This window comes from Passer domesticus, chromosome Z, assembly GCF_036417665.1.
Source record: "Passer domesticus isolate bPasDom1 chromosome Z, bPasDom1.hap1, whole genome shotgun sequence".
In the NCBI taxonomy this organism is placed as follows: domain Eukaryota; kingdom Metazoa; phylum Chordata; class Aves; order Passeriformes; family Passeridae; genus Passer; species Passer domesticus.
Window position 1 is genome coordinate 61,416,371 of NC_087512.1, and position 25,101 is coordinate 61,441,471.

The following is a 25,101-nucleotide window of genomic DNA, read 5'->3' on the forward strand; positions in this document are numbered from 1 at the left end:
TATAAATTAGAGCAGAATCCCAGGGATGTAACCTCTAACATGAACTAAACTATGTGGTTGGTGGAGACTGAAAATTATAGGAATAAAGGAATTTTAAAAGTTATAACAATTTCAATCCTATGGAAAGAGAAAGAATGAAAATTTGGGTATCTACTGGTATTTGTAGGAAAATACCTGAGCTGGAATTTATTTTTTGCAAAACCCTTCTTTACTCAAACTTTCAAATGTTTTTGAAGTTGTCTCTTAAGCTGCAATATAATCCTCAACAGGAAATGTGGTATCTGAAGGGTTACAATGTAATAACAGCAGGAGAAAAAACATATTTTAACAGCAATCATTAGAAATGCTCTCTATTGCATCCCAGGCTAATGTCTTATATAGCACAGAAAAAATATTCTCTTAGAGCTGTTTATCTATAAACGTTCTCTAATAATCTGAAGGGTGGAAAACACTTTCCAAATTGACACTAGGTTGAGATGATTTTCTAGGCACATGTGAATAAGGACATAAAAAGGAACTGCCACATGCTAAAAGCATGGGCAAGCAAATATCAATCTTTTGCCTTTAAAACATAATCTGCTACAGCTGAAAAATAGCAATAATAAAGCTACTTCCCAAAGGAGAGATATTTGGACATTAACCATGGAGAAAGATGACAGACTAAATGTGAAAAACAAGTTACACAAATCTTCAATGTGAGATAACAAGAAAAATGCCAAAGACCTGGGTGTCATCGCAGGCAGGATACTGTTTCTCAGCATCTCGGTATCGTAATGTGGTTACAGCACAGGACTGGAAGATCTCCAGTCAACGTCCCCAGGGGTAATGACTTTTTGCATGATTATAGGAAGTTGCTTTTAGAACAATTTGAAAATATCTCTTCTATTTCTCACAAAATCAAAGATGACAGCATTAAAACAAACACATGGAACACTTCACACGTCAGACACGCAAATTTTAACCTTAACAACATGGGTAAAAGCAATGCTGACTTGCCACTCTTTAAGCATTTGTTAGCTATTAGCAGCTAATTTGTCACAAGTGTGAATTCTGATGCAAGTCTAGGAAAGGAATATGCCTCTACAATTTCATTAGCATTTTACAGTGTTGTTTTTGTGAGTGGGAAAATTAACTAAACATTTAAAACAAATATGCCTTTTTTCTTTATTTTCAAAACAAACAATGAATAGATGGTTTGATGGAGGCAATGAAATAAGATGTAGAATTTAAAAAATCAAACAAAATCAGTAAATAATATATTTAGCCAAGTATATAGTCTAATGTATAAAAAATTTTATTAAAATATTTATTATTTTTATAAAAGAAAAATTTATAAAATATAATTTTTTTTATTTTATAAAAATATATACTGATGTCACAATATGCTTTAATCCAAGGGAAAATTTTTATTCAGCCTCTTTTTGGGAAGGAAAAAAAAAACATTGGTGAGAAGAAATACAACAGTTCATTCACCAGGACAGCAAAACTTTCAGCTGAGCTTTTTTTCTCATACTGCTTTTCACACTAAGTACAGTAACCTTCTCAAGGTGGGCAATCCAACTCTTGCTCTTAAGTTACTAAAGCAAATCACAAGTAAAACTGGTCCAGATCAGCTCCTGTGCTCTGGAATTAAACCTGTTCAACAGTAACATCAAGACTAGTATTACCCTGGAAGAGTATATGACTACCTAGACATAACTAACGAAAAACACTACTTTGTCTCCTTTTGAAACTGAAGCATATGAGGCTCCTTAAGACTTCAAGACTCCCCTGACACAAAAGTAAAAAGTTCTTTTTATAACCTCTCAACCAGGTTAATTGAGAGACTGTAGAAAGGGTGGAAAATCCTAGAACAAGGAGGTTACAAGCAATTCAGGCAGTCTCTTTTGTACAGCTTAAAGAATAGAGAAGAAAGGGAGCCTCAGGGGAGACCTTATCACTGTCTACAACTCCCAGATCGGGTTTGTTTCTTCCTCCAGACAACAGCAAGCAGTCTTAAGATGCACCAGGTAGGGTTTAGGCTGGACATCAGCAAGAATTTCTTCATGGAAGGAATGATGGAGCATTGGACTGGGCTGCCCAGGGAGGTGGTGGAGTCACTGTCCCTGGTGGTGTTTAAGAAAAGACTGGATGTGGCACTCAGGGCTCCCATGACAAGTTGGTGATGGATCATAGGTTGGACTTGATGGTCTTTTAACCTAGTTAATCCTGTGATTCTGTAGCACAAACACTTGGTAAGAATCGAATACCTGTCTACACTTTTCTCAATCTTAATCTCTGAGATTAGATAGCTTTATCACTTTGCTCATGCATACAGAAAAAAGACAAACAAAAGCCCAAGTTCAAATCTTGGCTAGCAAAATGGTAAGGGGAACAACTACGTTACGCATCTTAAATGAGGGAAAAAGGACAAAATCAGGAATGTGTTTTTATAAAATAAAAAAAAATTGAAGTACTTTTTAAAAATAGTTAATTTAGCTAAATTTTTACACTTGGGATTATTGGTTCAACACAAAATTTAAATCCTCTGTTCCTAATTATCTGAGTCTACAACAGTCTCAGTGACTAAAACACAATCCTACAACTGAAGATTTTGCAGTATCCTAATAAAATTACTTGATTAACTTTGAATAACAGCAGGGTGACTCTGTACTCTTGCCCATAAAGGTATCCTTGAAACTTCCCAATGCAACTGCTAAAAATAACAAACAGAATAAACCACTTTCCCAGTACATCCACTAATTCTTTGGGATCATGGCCCTCTCTCACTTATTAATACTGCCAGAAGATGTAAAGTATGTAAAGATGTACAGCAGTAAAGTAACCTACATTGGATCATTCAGGACTTCAGGTATCTCTGGATGAAATCCACAGTATTTCCACAAAAAAGAAATACTTGCTTCTTTGGGGAGAAGAAGGTATAAAGTTGGGTATATGGCTGCCCCTCTACAGTTTTCTTGAAAGACTTGACACAAACTCTCATGGTAAGTAAAGAAAGATATAAAAGTAAGTGTATTTAAATGAGCAAAGATCTTTGCAGACAGCTTCTTATACTATTTTAACAACACTTCACTTTAATTTACCCTTGCTCATCTCAAAAATGAAAAATGAAAAATAAAATGAAATAAGAAAAATGAATATACCTGACATAAGTATATTTAGGAATGAGATTTGAAAAATGATGCCTCACAGTAATTCTTCACATAAAAATATAGATAATGAGCAGAGTTTCAGGTTTTGTCTTTTGAGTCTAAAATTAATCCTAATTTGGGAACAAGGCCTCAGATTGCAAACCAAGTTAGTGTCACTCCCAATGTAATTTACACAAATCAGAAACTTTATGAATGGTTCCTATTAATTTAATCTTCTGATTTATATCTTCTTGCACTAATGAACTGTTATTAGTGTTTCTGAATATATGAATATTCAAAGTCAATTATCTATTACAATTTTCAATAGTCTTTGAAAGCTTTAGAGTATGAACTGGCACACAACAGAATTATTATTTTGGCTACACCATGTATTTGCTATTCCAAAGAAGATCCACCCATATTTACCCAAGATATCCTTAGAAAACAAAGTCTTGGACACAATGAATAAAATCTGTTAGAAAGCTGCTGCTGAAAATTCCAAAGGTACCACCTACAGTGAACACACTTGTACTTGGGAAAGGTTACTATATACTGGCTGCACTATGATATCTGTGCACAGTAAGAAGAGCTTTGGCTGAGATGGACACAGGTGAAGCAGTATGTCATCTTTTTTTGAAAAAGTGATTAACTAAGCCACACAAATTTGATTTTGCACTTGCATGCACTTCACCACTTTTACTATAATATCTGAAGTATTTAAAAAGTAATACTTTTTGGATGTAAGAAGAGACTTCCATTCTCATTCTACTGAAGAAGTACCAAAAGCTTGAACTGCAAATCTGAGACTAAAGGAAACACCTCTACTAGAACAGCCACATCTTAATAAAAACTTACAGAACAAATATTTAAGTTGTACACACTTTTCTTTGTTCTACAAGCAACTCACCATATAATATTTGTAAACAAAGCCAGGAGTAAAACTTTGGACTGCAGATTTTTAGCATCCCTGCACAAGCCAGCTAACTACATTTAAGCCAGTGAGAGGCAGGAATATTTCAATGAGGAGCAAGAATGTTTTCTTCCATATTACTGCTTGCCTATGGTAGATGTTTGCTTTGTGAATTAAAAGACTTGATACCACAACCTAATTGAGCACGAAGAAACCAAGTGATGTAATTTATTTGGTTTAAGATTTTCATCTACTTGTTCTTAGAGCTGCCAAGTTGATTTCTAAGGTTTCAGGGGTCCTTGACCTGCTTCGGAGATAGATAGTTTCCTATGCATTTGAAGTGTCCAATATATCTGTAGACAACACAATTTCCTCTGACAAAAGTATCTGCTGTTGTAACATGTAACACCTGAAATTATATGAGTTAAAGGAATCAAATGAGTTAAGTTGATTTTCTACTTTTGTTCTCATTTTTTTCCTTCCATCTCCATTGCTTTGCCAGTTATGTGATGCTTTACATAGACAAATGGACCAGCACAGCAACTGTGGGATCAGCAACTCTGCAACAGCTCCATGTTTGAATACTTTCCTGTACTGTAGGACCCTTACACCAGAATGTGTCTATTACATATGCAAAAGAATAGCTTATACTAGTAGCTTATACTACCAAAGATCCCATGGTCAACTTAACAGTGAAACTTGCAGTGAGCTTGCAGGAATAATGTTTCAGATATCTGTTGCCATAAGGAAGCCTTCCAAAGTTATTAGTTACTAAACTCCTGAGAACTAGTACATTTTTAAAAGGCTGAGATTTTGACCCTGGCAGATAGCTAGCTCCAACCCAGTCACTTGCTCCCTCCTTCCCATTGGGATTGGTGGGAGAATTGAAAAAGCAGATGAGAGAAAAACTTATCATTTGAGATAAAAACAGTTTAATAAATAAATGAAAATAAGTAAAACATAATTAAGTGAGCCATAGGCAATTACTCAGCATGTCTCACAAGCAGAGTTAATGCCCAGCCACTCTCCAAACACTTACTTTGGCAATAATGCCCCCAGCTTTAGTATGGAGCACACTGTTACATGTTATGGTTTATCTCTGATCAGCTGGAATCTGTGTTCCCAGCTGTGCCACTATTGAGCCTCTTGTCCTTGAATGAGAGGGCAGTGTGAGTAACTGAACACAAATATAAAACATATAACCATGACTTAAACTAATTATCTATGTTCTTTAACAGAATCACAGAACAATTTAAGTTTGAAAAGACTTTCAGGAGAAGTGAAGTCAACCTTTGACTGATCGCTACTATGTAAAATAGATCATGGCATTATATGCCACATCTTGCTTTTTCTTGAATGCCTCTGGGGAAACTGACTCCACTACCTGGTGGCAGCCTGTTCCAATGTTTAAACAACCCCTGCAGTGAAAAAATTCTTTCTGATGTCCACCCTGAAGCTCCCCTGGTGCAGTTTGGGACTATGTCCTCTCATCCTGCTGCTGGTTGCCTCAGAGAAGAAGCTGACCCCCACCTTACTATGAACTTCTTTCAGGCAATGGTAGAGAGCAATAAGGCCTCCCCTGAACCTCCTTTTCTCCAGGCTAAATACCCCGACCCTCAGCAGCTCCTCACAAGACTTACCCTCAAGACCCTTCATCAGTTCTGTTGCCCTTTTCTGGACACATTCCAACACCTCACTGTCTTTCTTCAAGTGAGGGGCTCAGACTGGAAATAGAACTCCAGAAGCAGCCTCACCAAGGCCAAGTACAGGGGAACAATCACTGCCCTGGTCCTGCTGGCCACTATTCTTGACACAGGCCAGGATGCCATTGGCCTTCTTGGCCACCTGGCCACACTCTGGCTCATGGGTGGCTGTCAACCAGCACCCCCAGGTCCTTTTCCCTGGGCCACTTTCCAGCCGCTCTGTCCCCAGCCTGAGATCCTGCATGGGGGTGTTGTAACTGAAGTGCAGGACTTTGCACTTGGCCTGGTTGAACCTCACACACTTGGCCTCAGATTATCAATCCGTCTTGTCCAGATTCCTCTGCAGAACCTGCCTGCCCTTCAGCAGATCAACATGCACCCAACATGGCATCATCCACAAATTTACCCACTTTACACTCAATTACCTGACCCAAATAATCAATAAAGATATTCAACAGGACTGGACCTAACAGAGCCCTGGGTACATCATTAGTGACTAGATGCCAACTGGATGCAGCATCATTCACCACCACATTCTGGGTCTGGAATCTGTTGCGGTTCAATTGTAGCAGTTCATTTGAGGGGGCTCCCAGGGAGTCCCTGGAAAGCCCCCTAAGCTGATAGTTGGTGGGCAGCAGCAGGCAGGCAAGGAGACTCCACACGGCTTTGAGGGAGCTGATTAGATGAGGGTTTATTGCGGGTCCCACCCCTGGGAGCAGCACGGCTACTGAGGGAGAAGGGGACAAGGGGGAAGGGAGGGGGAGAGAGGGAGATCTTAGGGAGAGAAGGAGCCAAGAGGGAGCTTGTCTCACTCGCACAGCTTAAGAGAGAGATTCAAAGTGGGCACGGAATAAGACTTGGGTGAATGGGATTACAGATACATGATACTTCAGGGCAGGATCATAGACTTGGAATAAACTGTACATTTTCGAGGGTGAGAAAGAGCATACCATTTAACTAAAATGTAACACCACAGACATCTAGTCAGGTTTTCAACCCAGGGAAGAGTGCACCTGTCCAAGCTGTAAACTGTCGGCTTTTACAGGAGAATAACGTGGGAGACAGTATTAAAGGCTTGGTTGCAGCCAGGCAGACAACATGCACAGACTTTCCATCATCCCTTAGGCAGGTCAGTTAAAAAGGAGACCAGGTTAGTCAAGCAGGACTTATCTTTCCTAAACCCCTGTGTCCTAGGCCTGATCCCTTGGTTCTCCTGTACGCGCCGTGTGATTACACTCAAGATGATCTGTTTAAAACTGCGCGGGGCACCAAGGCCAGGCTGAAAGGCCTGTTGATCCTTGGAACTTCCTTACAGCCCTTCTTAGGGATGGGTGTCACAGTGGCCAACTTCCATTCTTCTGTGATTTCCCTGGAAAGCCAGGACTGATGACAAATATTGGAGATCAGCTTAGCGAGCTCTTTCAACAGCTTCCTCACTACGTTTGGATGAATCCCACTCCGTCCCATAGACTTGTGAGTTTCCAAGTGGTACAGCCAGTCTCTCATGACTTTGTTCCAGATTGCAGTGGGTCGACTCTGCTTTTTGTACCTGCCCACCAGTTTAGGGAGTTGGTCGTCTTTACTGTTAAAGACTGAGGCAAAGAAAGCATTAAGTTATCTCAACCTCATCGCTGATGGTATTGCCAGCCAGGTCCAACAACGAATGGAGATTTTCACTGGCCTTCTTTCTGTTCTTAATGTATTTATAATACATTAATAATATATTATTACTATAAATTATAATAATACATATTATAAATATATATATAATTTTTCTATTATCTTTTACACCAGCTGCCAGACTGAGCTCTAGTTGAAATTTCACCTTTCTAGTTTTCTTTCTTCATGACTTATCACTATATTCTTCCTGAGTTCTCTGCCCCTTCCTCTAAGGGTCATAAAACCATTTTTTATCTGAGTTACTGCAAAAGTTCCCTGTAACACTAGGCCAATTTTCTTTCCTGATGGCTCACCTAACAGGGTGGTCTGCTCCTCTGCCTTTAAGATTTCCATCTTAAAGTATGTCCAGTCTTCCTGAATCCCTTTATTATGAAGAACTGATCACTTTAAATTCATGGCCATGAGCCTGCTCTGTTACAGATACATTCTGTACTTAGATATCTTACCTTCCATTCTATATTCTATATTTCTGTTTCATAATATTTGTATGATAGTGTATTATCAGTCACTGTATATTCTGATTCATGTTTTTCTTCCACACTGACACCAATCTGTATCATCTGAAGATATCTCAGGTGCTTGAGCAACCTCGTTTTACTTAAAATCTCCACACTTCTGTGTAATGGAAATCCCAATAACACAGAAAAAAATACTTTGCAAAAATATTTTGCATCAGTTCTACTGAAATCACACCTAAGCAGAAATGAAAAATATCTTATGTATACAAGAATGCAATCTGGAGTTTCATACTTAGATGTCCTTGACAGGAAAAGAAGACCTGGAAGCCTCTGGAGATCCCAAGTTTAGGGGAACCCTCTTACAGAAAATTTTCTTTCATGCAAGGAGATACTGACAGATGCAAGGACCCTAATGTTACAACACAAAAAGGAGGAGCAACACAGTGATGTGCACACAAGCCATGGATGGATCTTCATCTAGTCTGCATACTCCATTTTTCATAGTGGATGACTGCTGTGAAAACATTTTAAAGAAATTAAGATTATGTAACTCTGGATCTGCAACATATTCCAGCTCAGAGACACACTTCCTACCCATCTTAAATTCTGAGTGCTATTTCAACTGTGCTGTGCAAGATATATACTGTGCTTAATCCTAAATTTCAATTGATGCTGTTCTGCATTAAACGGACCTTCAATTTCTCCTTAAAGACTCATTTCAAAGATGAATATGGCAACTGTTGAAATAAATTCAAGTCTTACTTTTATCTGTGATATCCATTCCTTTACTTCTATATCTGAATTTCTCTATCTTGATTATTTTCCTTCAGGAAAAGGAAAAAAGACAATTTGTCTTCAAGAGAGAAATCTAACTTTGATAAAATGTCTAAGGAATAATCTCACCATATCTTTAAGAAAAATAACAGAATCACAGAAATGTAAATCAAAGCTATAAAAATAAATCTGGCAGCATCAATAACCTTATAAATGCACATCTTTTAATTTGTAAAAAATGCAACATCTGAAAATTTCTTATAAAAAACCCCTAGTAATGCCATTAAGACATTAATTCCTATCATAACTTTGCAAAGTTCAGCCATTAATAGTATATTTGTAAAAATGCTTCCATTTAAAAGCTTTTGACACTGGACTCACAACTGCTTTATCAAACCTATAATTAGAGGTCAGCCTTGATACCACAAACATTTGTAGGGTAATCAAAGTGCCAGCTTGTGCCAGCTGAAAAATCTCAATGAACCAGATTTTGCACTACCTTTCACTGTGCTGACTAACTGTGAAATCATCTGGCAAAATCAATGACCATGGATCAACATGGATCTACCCTTTAACCTTCTCCAATACCTATAATGTCTGAAAAGTGGAAAGCACAGAAAAAATGTATTTGTGCTCTCAAATTCTATTCAGCTGTATATGTATACATGCACGCAACTTGAAACTGGTTTATCATTTTACCACATCCAGACCAGCCTACTGTAGCTGAAATTCTCCCCCGTTAAGTTCAAAACCTCAAAATACAGACACATACTTAGAAAAAATAACTACTCTAGGAAAAAGAACATCAAAAAAAACCTTTCACATCTGACTCTTGATAGAAAAGAATTCAGAAAAGTTTGTATCCCTCCTATTGTTGACTTTGAATTGTAAGGGAATATCTGACTCATTGCAATCAGTAATTTACATAAAAGCACTAGAAGCAGTTGCATAACGTTTCAGAACTTAATTTTATTTGTGAGCTCATTGTCTGGTACTTCAATAATTAGAAACAGAAAGAAGGCTTTCCTTAAGTGTTGTAGTTAAATGTTTTGAGACCATGAGAGTCTTATACACCATAAAAAGGAAGAGCTCTTTTCCTCAAACACCAGTTAAGCAATAAACAATACTGCTCAGTGACCGATACTGGGATATGGAAAAAAGACTACTTTGCCATCTTTCAACAGAAATTCTGTTGAAATTTGGAATTTGGGTTTTGTTTATTCCTCTGTTTCACTTCTCTCACTTTCAATGACTACTCAAAGAATTTTCTTTCCTATGGCTCTCTAAGATTATAAATTTTACCACTTACAGTTGTCAGACAGGACCATGTAACACAGTGTGATAACATAATGACCAGATTAGAAAGAGTTTAACAAAAAGACTATTTGTGGCAGTCTGACAAAACCTGCATGATGAGATTTTTCACTATTGAAGCTGGAAGGTGGATCAAAAGGCTACTTAACCAAGGCTTGTAGTCCAATGAATTTTTTAGTGTCTTGTGAATATGAAATGCTGTCATCAAGTACTGATCATAAACACCAGTGATGAGGGGTGCCTACCATGGGTAGGTGAATTTACTTAACAGAGACTGCCCCTCCTCTAGCCTGGCTAATTGTCCTCAGCTTCCAGCAAGTCTAAGATCCCATTTACTTTCAGAAAACTTCAAATGAGCAAACATTTTCTTCTGAAATAGCAAAGCATGAGAACTTCAAAACATCAACTGTTAGTTTGTTAGTTGTCTGTTCTGTTTTATTGCACACCTCATCTCATCCCACAGGTTAAACACCGGTTTTTCATTAAAAGAAAAGTATTATTAAATGCAATATATAGTAAGGATTTGTGCTCCATGTTTTTAAAACAATTTCCTTTCAAGAAAAGAAAGTTTTCTGCTAAAAGATTCTACCCCCATGTTTTCAGTTCTACCCTGAGATAGAAGAAATGAAGCATGTATGATGATGCCCCCGAGCTACAGCAATCTGAAGGATAAGCATATTGTATAACAGCATCCAAAGACTCTAAGTAACAGTTAAAACAGAAAGGGAAGCAAAAATTGCTCCAAATGAATCTTAAAATTAATATACTTCATCATAGTACAATTCTGGAAGCCACAAAGTTTATCTTCCTTATTTTTACTATTTTACCTTTAACTACTGGCAAGCAAGCAGCAACTACTGGCAAGATCTAGTATGTCATCTCCATGCATCACCATGGCACTTGGTTCATGAGTTGGTTCTGGCCAGGAGAGGGTTAATTTTTGCAGCAGCCAGGAGGGATGAGGCCACCAGTTATTTGATACCACCTTGAGCCATGAAGGGGAGAGGAGTGTTGTTCATAGTGCTGTTTGTGGGACTGTGAGGTCTGGTGTTGGGTTCTGTGGTGAGCAATCGCATGTGGATTGTTCACCTATCTTGCACACTCTCTTACTGGCCCTCTTATTTCTTTGCTGTTCCCAGTAAACTGTTCTTATCTCAACCAACTATCTTCACCTTCTGTGTCTCCAATTCCCCTCTCCAGCCACACTGTAAGGGAGTGAGAAGAAGTGAAAGGAGCAACACAAGGTCTTTAGTATTTAGTGGGAACAGTAAACTGTGGAATAACATTTCTAAACCATGACAGGTCACTAGATTGTAACTTGGAGACTAGCTGATAAATCACTAACAATGTTCCTTGTAAAAAGTGGCATCTCAGTCTGTAAGCTGAAACAGACTGAACTTCACTAGTAACATCTGCTAAAATCGTCGCACGGTAGGATGTGGCCATAATAGCAAAGAGGTTAGAATCAGAATACAACCAAAACACAATAAACCAGGATTGCAGTCACTGACTGCAGCTTCTATACCAATGACCTCTGACAGCTTGGTTCAGATCCTGGTTTTCACAAAAGAACATGTCACTAGTTAGAGAAAACAATCCAAAATCTGCAGTTTCCAAAGAATCTTAACTGAAGTCCATGAAATTTGCAGTGACACCGAGATACACTAGACACCTGACATTTAGTCATTGGTACCTGGAATCAACAATACCGCACTTGGTGTAAGCATTTAATTCTGTTGATCTGAAACACATATCCTCATTAAGTGAATTCTCTAGTCTAAATTACCTCCTCCTTAACGAGTATTTCTGTGCTATCAGAGACACTTTTCTGGCATTAAACAGACCACACTCAGCCAGTTGACAACACCACTTCACGCTTTTGGTTCTTCAGCCTCCAGAGGCAGGAGAACATCATGTTGAAAAGCCAGGGTACAGAAGAATACCAAACACAATTGAGATTCCATCTGAAAAAAATGCCTTTACCTAAGAGCTGATACCTTACTCCAAATGAAAGCACAAGATGCAGCAGAAGTTCTCTGTATAGTTTATCTTCCTTTCTGCTTTGTCTGCAGCACATAATACAGCAAATTTAAAATCAATAGCAACAGGTGCATACCAGCACTGAAACTGCATAGAAAGATACTCCCAGTTGTCAGCATTCTTTTCAGTCACACTGCTGGTATGGGAACCTTTTCAAACGATCTTTCAAGTCACCAGTGAGAGACTTCAGGTTCTCAGTGTTTGCTGTGCTCAGTTCTTCAGGTATCTGCACTGAAGAGTGTCACCGCAGGCAATAAAGCTTTTCAATTTTTTTTCTGTTGACTATCCAGACAGAAACAGAAGCTGATCTGCCTGTCAAGTATCTTGCATCCAATATGATTAAATGACTCTGGATGTACTACTGGCCTTCACCATAAGCAGAGAGTATAAAACTAGCAGTTTGTCACTCTGTGAAGAAAATTAAAACTGGCGTTTTATTGGGCATCTGCATTAACGTGATTGGCAAAGGAAAGTAATAATGAATCATAATGGATGCCATGGCAAAATAATGCCAGTGTGTTGGATCAAACAGGACTGAAACTCACCAACTCACTAATTTTTTGTTTGTGAGAAATGCTGTGAGGTTCTCCCCATATTGAAAAGTTTAGACATAAGAGATTCTGTTTCTAATAGCTTTTGAATGACAAGAATTGTTGTCTCTCAAAAATCTTACACTCATTAAAAAGCAATTTAGGAGGTTACTGAAATAAATTATTTATGTAGTGGGATGCATCACTGAAAAATGTTGAAGAGGCATCCAAAGAGTGACTCAGTATCTCCAAAACAGAAATAACAACTCACTTTTACTTTTTCTTATGTAAGTTTAATAAGAACTGCAATAAAGTCGACTGGTATTATTTAAAGGAGTGTTTTTAGAACTCCCTCTGCTTTAGAAAAGTACCCATAGTAAAACCTAAGCTTTGAAATATGATCCCTAAGAAATTTCTTATGAAACAAAAGAAGCAATTTTTGTTTGGTCAAAATCAAAAATACTATGAACATTTCTGTTTTATTCCTGAGGCTATACAATAAGCACAGTACCATTTCAGTGATCCCATTTGCATTCTGTTACAGACCAAAGACTGATAATGACTAGTTTTATAAACATAGATGTTAACAAATAGCAGTGGAATAACAGAAAAAAGAATACAACAGTAAACCAAAACAAGATGCCTTGCATAGGACAAATTACTCCATCCACAGCTGACTGCCTCTGAGCAAAAGGAAGCTGTAGTGTAAGTCTGTACCATTTAGAAGCTTTGCGATTTGCTGGCAATTTGTAGAAACCAAAGGAAATTTTTGGCAGTATGCCTACATACCATAGTAGTTAAAGAAACTATCATCCCACCCATTTTGACTACAAGCCTTGAAAGACTAGTCTAATGTTTCTTCCTAGGTTCTTGTTCTCCTAATAGAAGATTTAACACAGAACTTCCAAAATGTAATTTTGGAAAGTGCCACTCTGGTGCTCACACTAAAGCAATCTTCAGTTAATTTTTTTTGCCCCTTTTTACTCACCAATAAGTCTCAGCAACAGAAAGTCTTCACTCTAATTAAAAGTGAAAAGCTAGGACAGAGATCCACTACTCTGATGTTTCACAGCTGCATGCAGAGCTGCCCAGACACCTGTTTATTTTTCTAGCAATTCCTTTTGCTCTCTATCATTCCATCCCTTAAAACTGGATTTTAAAATGAGGCAGAATAAACTACATCATCATGAAAATGACAGTGCATTTGTACATCCCATCTTCACTGAAAAACACAAATCACTATAAAGCAATTTTGTCTGTTCAGCTGCTACTGCATGAAACAGGAATCAATCAAACTGATCTACACAGTATGAAGTCTTTGTAATGCATGGCTTTCAGAATGTCCCCTGCCTGTGCTTAGCTTGACTTCTGACACAGCTTGAGTAACTAGTGCCAAATGGCCATGTATGCTTGACAGTCTGAATTCCTGCCCCAGTTTCTGAAGGTATTTTAGATACAAAAAAATATGGACAGGCTATTAGTAGTGCTTTTCAGTACCCACGCAGTGTTTTAACTCTTGTTTAGTCTAGGGGCAACTAGGAAAAAAGGGCAAGAGCAGCAAAAACTAAAGGTGGTTAGCTGCTATTATCACACTTTGTGTGTCTGCTAATTGGAAACACTGAGCTTCTAATTTCTTAGTAGAGGTTAGTCTGCCAAGTAATCTTACACTGAAATCATGCTTCATGTATCCTTGGTGTCTAAAAGCTGACTCTACACTGACATTGTACCTCCTGATAACACTGACAAAGCTCAGTACAGCACAGCTTCTGCCCTCCTATCACCACATTTCACTGCAGAATCTTGGAGGCTGGGCAGTGGAAGTACTTAAGGGGGAGGCAGGGTACGAAAACTAAAATCCCTTAGTCTCTAAGGATATAAAAGAAGCAGTCCAAATTTATATCCTGTATAAAACTTTAACTACTAATAAAACAGAAAGCGGACTCCCTTTTCTGGACATGCTTTGTAAGAAATTAACTTTAGTATTCAGCCAAAGAAAAAGATTCCACTTCACAGGTGAAGGTATGTGGTTTCTTCCTGCACCCAGAAGTCCTTGAAAGTGCACTGAAATTTCGAAGTCTCTAACAGTACCCTTGTTATACCCCAAGTCCAAGAAGAGGAACATCTTCTCACAGATGAGCCAGGATGTATCCCTGAAGTATCTGTAGGGATAGGTGTGTGCTGGACAGCAGAAGAGAGGGATATGCTGCGATGCAGACATAGCAGCTCAGCTGAAGAGTATTTGCAGATGGCAAGTAACTAGGCCCTGTTCTTCAGCCCATCCTCTTATGAAGTAACAGCTTTTCCTGCCTTTATGAAGGAGGTTTTGACCAGGAGAGGATTCTCCCATCTACGTGTAATCCTAGGTTGCTCCAAATTGTTTCTGCAGTTAAATCAATGCTAAGTTTTGTAGCTGACTCCCAGCTTTCACCTCCTGCATTTTTCTGGACAAAATCTGTTTGTAGGAAAGAAACAACACAACACCCAAAGCATTTCACTTGTATAAAGAACAAGGTTTCAACCTTTGCAGTTTCTTTTCTGTGAGCAGAAAGCATTAAATGCTTTTCACAATTAAAAAAAAAATAAAAAAATCAAGAGCCCAAACCTCAAGAAAACAAAATGTATAGTTAACATATTGATAACAAGAGGATTCTCCTTCCTTCAAAAGATGCAATTCCACAGAAAGGTGTTTCTTTCTGCCACCTAGCTAAGAAAATGTTACCAACAAATAACTGCCCTCAAATAGCCATTGATCAGAAAGGTGGCCCACTTTATGAGGTGAAGTGTCCTGTCTGATTTTCTCCAAGCCTTAACTAGAGCACATCCAAAGACCAAGTTGGAATGAGAAATATCAGAAAGCAGAACTCTGAAGGAGAAATATGTCATTCATTGAGATATCTCCAACTAGTCATCTGACACAGATATAACCTGCCAGAATTCTTATTTCTGTGTTTTTATCTAACTCCAAATGAAAAATCTCCATCATTTTATCTCCATCACATCACTGCAGGGAAAAAAAAAAAAAGCAACAACCTCCACTGATTTGCCTACTTCAATAAAAAATTCTGCAAAGTTCAAGAGACTCAGAAACTAGGACAGTTGTAACACATAATAACACCCTAATAATGCAATTAAATTCTATTTAAGAAAAACAAGTCATCCCATATATTCTGCCTCCCAAACGGATTGAAAATGGTTCATTTCACATGCCCAGAACTCTCAGAATAATTTTTATGTGTTTTCAGATAGTTTCAAATGATTTCAAAGAGTCATATGTGTGCACGGAAAAGACAAAAACATGTACTTCACAAAGATTTTAATGCAGATCATTCTGTTTTATGAGGAATAAAGTTTTGTAGAGTTTCATAGACTAATTGGTACTTTCTATCTGATGGCTCAGATTGAAAATGTAAAGGGTGTCATAGTGCCTTACTTGTTCTCGTTGCTGGCATCATATCGAGGCATAGGGTCAAAATCATTTCCATTTACATCAAAACTGGCCTGCGAATCCTGTATCCAACAGAAGAAAGAAAACCAGGTGCTAAATAATTAGCCATCTACTCCTGTGACTTATACATTCATTAGCAGGTTCCTACAAAACAGTAAATAGGCTAACTTAATATTCCAGTGGCTTTATGGTGACTGTCTTTTAGGAAAGCATTATATACAGGAATTATATATTTTATTTTAATTTTGGAAAACAGATAAGGATAAAAAATGCTCTGAAAAAGTATAGGTCCAGCACTAAGGATGAAATAGAAAATGGTGTTTAATTTAACCAGAAGACTCCATCTCTTCTAAGAACTTTTAGGAAGTTAAGACAATTCATTCTCAAAACTGAGATTTTGCTGAATATTTTTTAAGATCCAAAAAATTATCTTCACGACTATAACTGAAATTTCAGCCACTGTTTCAAGAAATAAGAATAATATAATTTTCTTAAGAATATTGTTATAAAATTACATCTTGGAAAGCAACACAAACTGCTTCCCCATTTCCTTGGGAGTATAACTGTTTCAAATATCTGCGAGATATCTGTCTTTTTGTCCCACATTCATCATGGTTCTTACAGCTGAAAAGAGTTCATAGAGTGAACAGCTGCGGGTTTGTATGGCTCTCATTAATAGATGCAGTAGCATGTAGAGTGTTGACACGGCAAGCAGCAATTTTTAAACTCTTGTTTGTTCAAAACCAGTTACATATCCACCTCAAATACTCCTATTTGCAGCCCCATCACCTATAATCTGATAATATAGAACACATTTGTGATCAAACAAGCAATGTGTATTGCTTGTGTTGGGGAATTCCTTGCTGGCATCAGGAAAGGGAGAGAAGAGTGGTAAGGATATAAATAGTTGCTTTCAATTCAGTAGTAGGGCAGTACTGGAATGAGGTGACATGGTACAATATGGGTAATTCACTGAGGAGATAAAATTTTATCTGCTTTATTTAAATAATTTAAGATACTGAAATGAAAGATGTGTCATGTGACAGGATCAAACATTGGGCAATTGCCCCCCACTTATTTTCACATCCTCCAAGCTGAGTTCCACATGTACCATAGGGAAGGATACATATGCAAATATGGCTAATTTAAAATAAGTGGTTTTGAACTGTGGACACCATTGTAGTTTTTAATGGGTTGTTAAAGATGTTTTTGTCAGAATCCCTTAATGCTCTATCAAGAAGTAAGCTTGCTGGCAAGAAGCCTGTATTTAGGGCTCTTTAACAAGATCTACATTTGTAATGGGAACGAAGGTATGTGCATGCCTTGCACTGGTCATCTTCACCAGTCCAGTTCAATCCAAATATATTTGCTTCTTCTTGTACTTCTGTGTAGAAGTACAGCTTGCACACTTTATTTCAGACAAATCATAAGGTCATCACAGTTACATGCCTTCAACCAATGCCTACTTCCAAAAGATAGAACAAATCACTACAGCAAAATGTGGACCTGATGCTCTGAACAGCTTCAAACTCTGACACCAACACAGGAAGCAACCCATTAGAGAAGAAGATTCTCCTTATGTTATCAGCTTCCAAAACAGATTAAATCAGTCATCTAAATATGGTGAACCATGAGCAAACAGAAACCTCCTTAGGTGAAGTGAGACACAGAGCATAGAAAACAATAGATGCAGCTCTATCGCAAATTGTGAGGGGACTCAGTAGAGTTAAAAAAAATTTATTAGAAAGAATATTCTACAACAGAATATTCTATACTCAGTTCTTAACTGAGTGAATCATGAAAGGTCACATACTTTTCCTTTCATATTGTTTCTAGCAGTATGATAAACAGGTTTAAAAATTAATGCATGGAAGGATTACTGTAAAATTACTGTCTTTGAGAAAAGCTTCTGTCTCACAGACTAAATGTATTGGCCAAATATGGAATTCAACTGCATGTGTTAGCTGAAAGGCATTGTATTCCATTTCTAATTTCAGAGAGTGTGAAGATATTAAGTAAAAAAATTGCAGAAGACACAAAAAATATCCAGTAATTGGTTCCAGCTCTTCAGAAATTCAGGACTCAGCTACAAGAGGCATCCAGATATTAAATACGTTCAGATGAAACACAGTCTTAACTAAAACAATACATATTATCAAAAACTGTCTTCCTTCCTCCAACTGGTATTAATGTTTGAGGAAACACTTGTATGATTCTTCTCCCTTCCCTCCTCTCTTTCTCCATCTTTCCAGAAGCAGCAAATTATTTTTGAGTAATAACAAAGCAGGAAATCTGGGCTCCTGTGGACACTCACATAATTCTGCATCAAGTCTGGGTGGTTTCTTTCAATGCCGTCATCCAGGATGGTGACCACAACATTCTTTCCAGTGTAACCTCTCTTCCAAGCACCTACTATATTCATATCTGATTGGCAATGGTGGGTGTTGTCACTGCAGTGCTGGAGAAAGAAGAGGAGATAAAGATGTTGTATACTGGAGATTACTGAGCAGTGAGGGATTGAGATACTATCCTACTTCATTAACATTACTATTTAAAATTGCACATGAACATAATTGATTTGAATAGGAACTATACAACATCAACACATTTATTTAGATAGAAACCAATTTTAAAAAATGCAAATTGAACTGCTAGTCCCACTTATTTCTCATTCTGATTACCCTTCATGCTAAGCAACACAAATGGAAGCATTCAGCTGTACTGAATTTGAAATATTTGAAATTTTTTTTTTCCAAAAAACCAAACCATATGTGGATGAAAGTAGACAAATGCCTGTACTGAAATGGTAATGGAAAAAAAAAACACCTTGCTTTTTAGAGCTTATATGCTGTGTACAATTTCTTGACAGAATGTTTGGAAACCAATCAAGATTCATTTCTATCTACAAAAGAAGGCTTTTGGCAGGTTTTGTGCAGTATCAGCAGGAGATGAGCCGCAGTTAAGAACCTGTAATGAAAACACCACCCTGAAAAACTTGCATCTTAGGGGGTTGGATTAATTGTAGATAGTGCTAATTGACAGCAGCCTGGGGTACAGCTTTCAGAGCAACCAAGACCAGTATCATGGAGGAGGAAAGTTTAGCGTACATTAAAGCTGAAAGCCTCTTCCAAGACACAAATGCACCCAGTTTGTCTGAAGAAATCTGGCTTGCCATGGCAATGAGACATGACCCTCAGGTATTTGTAATGCCCCATTAGCCAATCTCTAATCCACATGCACAGCCCTCCCCTGTGAAATTAGTTCAATGAGCCTCTCTCATCAGTACTGCTTTCCTGCAGCTCTGCCAGGCTCAGAGAGAGTAACAGGCAAAAACAGAAAAAAGAGGGGGTACAAGGAAGAATAAAAGCAAAGGGTGGGAGCAAGAAAAAAGAAATTAAAGAAGAAATTTGTATCATAACAACAGTGGCTGTAGACCATGCTCCATCTCAATCCCTGTCTCTCCACCTCATGTCCCCGCTTCAGCCTCACGTCTTGTCACTCTACTACTTCTAAGAAGTAAACAGATTTGGAGGGGTGTAGTCCACCTTGACTTAGTCTTCTCCAGACAGCAAACTTTCTCAGTCTCCATTAGCAAACCTATTCCTAGAAAATAATAATTTTCCTCCTCCTCCTTGTTCTCCACTTTACCACCCAAATCAGAGGATTTAAGAGTGGTCATTTGTTATTACTAGAGCAAGGTTATATTATTATACATAATATAAAGTCTCTCTCAGGGCTTTTCCATTATGCCCACAAATATCTGTCTCTCTTTGTCTATCCATCCCCACACAAAGGACTTCAGGGACCAGTTCCAAGGAATGTGTAGCTTTTGTTCTCTGTATTGCTTGGAAATGCTCATGCTGCTGGCTTTATGAAATTAATTACAGTGTAAACTTGCTGTCTGAATGTAATAGTTGTACACATGAGGATTTCTAATGTACAAACAAGATGGTTAAACACATTTAACGTTTCCAGCTACACTTGTCTTTTTCAAAATATTACTAAATTAAGTATCAGAAAATATCTGCTGAAGTTTTTAATATCATCCTCCACATTTTCTGATGTGAAGACAAAGAGACAGGAAGATGGAACCACCAGCCTTTAGCCACAGGATAAGCTACAACAGGCATTCAGGATTCCTGGCTCTGGCCTCCAGTCAGATTTACTGGACCATTACACTGTGCCTTTATCCCCATTTCTGGAATGTCAAATGACCCTCAGCTGCTTTGCTCAATATCTTGTCCTCTCTTCCTAGGGGATGAGCTTGTTATTTTACTTTCACACGAGACAAACCACACAGGCTGAACAAGCATATGCGTATTTTAATCCCCATTCCTTTGCAAGCTCTTTGGATCTCTGCCAGAAGGTCACCAATACTTCCCTTAATGAGTCCATTGCCCTCACTTACTTGAATATTTTCTTTTGTGGTGGTGACTGAAGGGGCCTTTGCTACGTGCATGGAGACAACCATGAAACACATGTCTTGCCTTACTGTGTGCTCTGATGATTCTTTCAAGAGACACATGAAGTCAAATTGATTAAGGAAGGGTAAAGCAGTTGTAACTGTAAGCCCACTTCTAACTTTAGTACACAGCGTATGTTAACATAGGATACAAAATGTAAAGGTAACAAAGAAGCATCCAAATGGGAGTAGTTCAAAGCAGATGAAGAGTTCAATTATTATCATTACAATAAAAAACAACTTCTCATGTCCCATTTAGAAGAGCATCTGGGTTTTTTCACCTACTCCCTACTGTTTTTTCTTCTATTCAATTATTTATTTATGCATTTTTTAATCTCTCCGCTGTTTCTAGCCTTACTTTTTTTCTTCCAGTACTGTCTTTTACCACTGAAAGACCAGTTTTGTTTAATTCAACATCTGATCCAAGATTTCTGTATTTTAATCACAAATTAGACTTTACCTCATATTTGAGTCTGTATTTCTCCAGATGAACCAGAATGGGCATTTTCCTCTTGAAGCAGTCTGATTTGTCTTTAATCAAGAACACTTTGAATCTTAGAGTGGAATTTCTCCTCAAGTACTATCTTTTATGGTATACGGTATAGATATGCCTCTCCACATACAACAGCATCTAATATGCCAGGTATTACTTGGCTTCATTTGCACTCTTTTCTGTCCCCTTGGATTGGTTTTGGCTGAGATAGAGTTAATTCTCTTCACATTGGCTAGTAATGGAGCTGTTTAGGATTTGTGATGAACTGAGTTTGGATAAAACAGGGATATTTTCATTATTGCTTAGAAGTGGTTACCAGAGACAAAGCCTTTTTTTCTCTTCACATCACTCACTCAGTGAGGAGGCTGGAGGTGGACAAGAAGTTGGGAGGGGACACAGCAGGGACACAGGTGACCTCAACTAACTACATCATAGGATGCAGTCACTACTTGAGAGCTGGGGGAAAAGGTAGGGGAAAATGTTCCAAGTGATGGCATTTGCCTTCCCAAGTCATTTTTATACAATGGAGATGGTTGAAAACCTTGGAAACGGTGAATGAATTCCCTGTTTTGTTTAGCTACTGTGTGCACCTTTAGCTTTCCCTAATAAACTCTTTTTATCTCAATGCATATGTTTTCTTGCTTTTACCTTTCTGATTCTCTCCCTGATCCCACTGCTGGTGGAGTGAACAGGCAGTTGTGTGGTGCTTAGCTGCTCGATTGGGTTCAAATTCCTCTTTCCTTCAAAAAACACTTCCTGCAAGGAAATTTCCTGGGTTCCATTCTATAATTTTTCTTTAAGCACCTGCTGCTTCTCTATCACCAATCTGAATTACATTGTCAGGTTGTTAGCAGAGGGCTGGTTTTAATTAATTTGGAAGCACTTTTTCAATTTGCAGTGTTACCCAAATAAAGAACCATTAAACATCCGCCATGATAATAAATGTTACATTATCCTGAGTGACTGAATTTTGTATCAATGAGCAAATACTGAATTTTATGGTTTATTTTCAATCTATTTTCCATATTCTTTCTTTTTGGAAATTTTACTTGAATTAGAACTTTATTTGTTAGAATAAAAACTTTTGCCATGATCATGTACAAATACAGTAAGCTTTTATTACATCTGTCAATCTTTGAACTGTTGTTCTATTCTACTGTATTTTCTGCCTCTCAAAACAATTACGGTAATTCAGAAATCTCCTGCATTTGTACTATGACTAGACAACTGCATTAAATCAACACTACTTCAGCATGCATTGCTTTCATCCATACCCTTGAGAAAAACACCAAAAGGAATCAACAAACTCTTGCCCAGTTATTTAGAGTAATTTTACTAAGATTTTGAAGATTTTACTAAGATTTTAAAAGGGCATTCAAAGCATGATGTTGTTCTTTCGAATGTTTAATTTGAAAATGTTAGTGATAAAATGTTAGTGATAAAAACCATGTACAAGGTAGAAAAACCTCTGAAGTGAACATAGAAGAAAAAGGGCTATTGTATGAAAAATTTCAAATATTGAACTTTTCCCATACTTGAAATTCAACACTTCTGAGCATTAAAAGACAAAATATATCTTGTTCTAGATATATCTTTTATACCTTTGGACAGACATTTTGGAAGTCTGCCTTTTCACAGTTAACAAACAGACATAACTTTAGAAGGATTTTCTGAAGTTTGCATGTTGCAGTCAGTATCAGATATCGGTATGGATTCTCATGCTTTGTCTTAGGTTGGAAATGGGGGCGTGTATTCTATTCTTATCTGATGGGGCAGTTTTCTTTATCTCTTCCACAAGCCATCCTCCCTCAGGGGAGATATCTTCCGTTAATAAGCTTTTGAGTGTCACTGCATGACTGATAAAATTACACCATCCTACTGGGAGAAGCTACGCCCAGAAGGAGGAGCCAAGCATTCCTACCGGGATATAATCAGAGCTCTGGAAGACCACAGTCAGCCTTTTCCACTGGATTCCCAGAGGAGCAGCTGTCTTCTCCACTGGATCTTCAGAGGAAGACTAGACTAGGCTCACTGCTTCAACAGAACCTGTCACTCCAGGAGGTCTGCAGCCACCATTCAATCAGACTGCTACCAACACCCTGACCCACAGGTTGTCAGATTGGATTCTGACTCTGCCAGTGTTGTTTTGTATTACTGCATTGTTTATTTTTATTTTATTTTATTTCCTAATAAAGAACTGTTATTCCTGCTCCCATACCTTTGCCTGAGAGCCCAGTTAATTTCAAAATTATAACAATTCGGAGGGAGGGGGTTTACATTTTCTGTTTCAGGGGAGGCTCCTGCCTTCCTTAGCTGATACCTGTCTTTTCAAACCAAGACACACTTATTTTCTGAAATGTCTGTAAAAACTACCTGATGGTCATTGTCATTATCTTAATGTGTCTGCTGACTAATTTTTGTAGTTGGAGTCTTGGTATATCCAGTTAGGGATCAGGAACAAACTGAACAGCTAAACTGAAGAATCAAGAGCATATCAATAATTAAAATATTTTGGAATTATAGAGATTAAAATAAAATTACAAGAATAATAACTGTAAAATTCTGTTCTGTCTTGCTTAGCAATGCCTATTAGTCTACAAAACCAGAGTAGAAACAGAAGTTTCTAATTCTGTGACATGCAGTTTCTCAGAAATGGCATACTCTGCCCTCTGTAAGTCTTCACGACTTCACTGCACTGGTTTCTTGTAGTTTTTGAGTTACAAGGAATTCTTTGGCAAGATCCAGTCCTTATCTATGGGGATATAAAGAAACACAACATGGTAATCAGAATGACTAATTGAGAGTTTGACAAGTCCTGGATCTCACTTAGTGTTAGAGTACATATACTTCCGACCATGGGAAAGCTCTGAAATACTAGATCCCATTTAGGGATTAGAAAAGATAGATTCTGGGTATTGAGAAGAACAACAGCAGCAACAACAACAAAGTCTGGTTTCCTTAGAGTCATAGTGAAATGGCCTTTGACACAGACAGAAAAAAAAATACTACAGTCATGTTCTCTGCATCAGAGGGTTTTGTTAGCTACTAACCTGCAAGCACGGAGAAGACAGAAGCTGCACAAGATCGTTTGTAGAGGAAGGACAGTCAAGGACCTATGGCTTGACCTTGAGCAACACAAGCAGAGAGAAAGGGGACACACAGGGCTGATTCTGACATTCTGCGCAGTTAAAGGAATTACTATCTCCCTCTTCTGTGACAGGAATGTAATGTGAGGCATTTGGCACTCCTAGCTTGGTCCAGGCAAATGCACAGGCAGCAAAGATCATGCTTTTTAATAGAGGGGACATGCTAATGCTACAATCAGGTTTCTGAGGTACAGATTTGTGCAGTGTTTTAAGTGAAAACTTGTCAATTACTCTCTCCTTTCCTGCAAAAAAGGGAAATCATCTATATTTTTATTATGCTTTTCAGGTTATTCAATTTTAAAGGGGAATGAAAGAAGCAAGCAAGGTAGTAATCAAGACAGTTGGAAAGCTAGGGTCCTTATTAAAATGGGCATAAGGCAACGTGATCTACTGAAATGACTTTTTGGCTTCTCCAAGAAGCCAAGAGTAAGCACTTGAAAGCTACATTTTCTAAACACACTATTGAAATAATGCTTCTTTTAAAATGTATTTCTGACTTTTAAAAATTATTTTATCACAAAAAAAAGATGATTAATGAAGAATTTTTAGAAGGATGAATACTTACAGATATTTTTTTTTTCAGGCATAATCTGATAGTCCATAACAAACAGCATTTGATAACTGTATACAAAAAGTATTTCCTTCTGAGTTACATCTTTAAGTAATTTCTGATTGTTGCTGCACACTATATGTTTATGATCTATATGATCTCTAATGATCTAGCAGGAGCAGGCAGATAATATAGAGCCTGATTAATCTCAAATACAAGATTCTTTTGCATGAAGTATCATCCAACTTCTAGAGTCATACTTTGCTGAATTGCTACTCTTTTAATCTGTACCTGCATCAAGAGAAATATTTCAAGACCACATGATATTAAATATTTAATTCCAATTTATTGCTTGTGCCACTTCAGAGGGTCTAGTTAATTTACTTTAGAGATGAATTTGGTTTTTAAGCTTCACTGATTCATTAACAAAGAATACACTTAGAGGCCAATAAAACAATCCCAGAT

General features: G+C 37.7%; 1 protein-coding gene and 1 long non-coding RNA gene across 5 annotated transcripts in view; one reads left to right on the forward strand and one right to left on the reverse strand.

Annotated features, from left to right (window-relative positions):
- The window catches only part of PCSK5 (proprotein convertase subtilisin/kexin type 5), a 228,560-nt gene that overhangs the window by 139,499 nt on the left and 63,960 nt on the right, over positions 1–25,101 (reverse strand). For all 3 annotated transcript variants that reach the window (XM_064403772.1, XM_064403773.1, XM_064403774.1), the window contains exons 4-5: positions 18,300–18,443; positions 15,971–16,047 (exon numbers count right to left, since the gene is read on the reverse strand). In XM_064403772.1, the coding sequence (XP_064259842.1) occupies positions 15,971–16,047; positions 18,300–18,443 (221 nt within the window). The remainder of the gene's footprint in view (positions 1–15,970; positions 16,048–18,299; positions 18,444–25,101) is intronic.
- On the forward strand, positions 6,289–8,649 carry LOC135289911 (uncharacterized). Of its 2 annotated transcripts, none has more exons than XR_010352646.1 (4): positions 6,289–6,389; positions 6,790–6,873; positions 7,060–7,217; positions 8,192–8,649. It is a non-coding gene; the product is annotated as an uncharacterized LOC135289911 (long non-coding RNA). The 2 variants fall into 2 exon arrangements; XR_010352647.1 differs by lacking the exon at positions 6,289–6,389 and adding an exon at positions 6,552–6,678.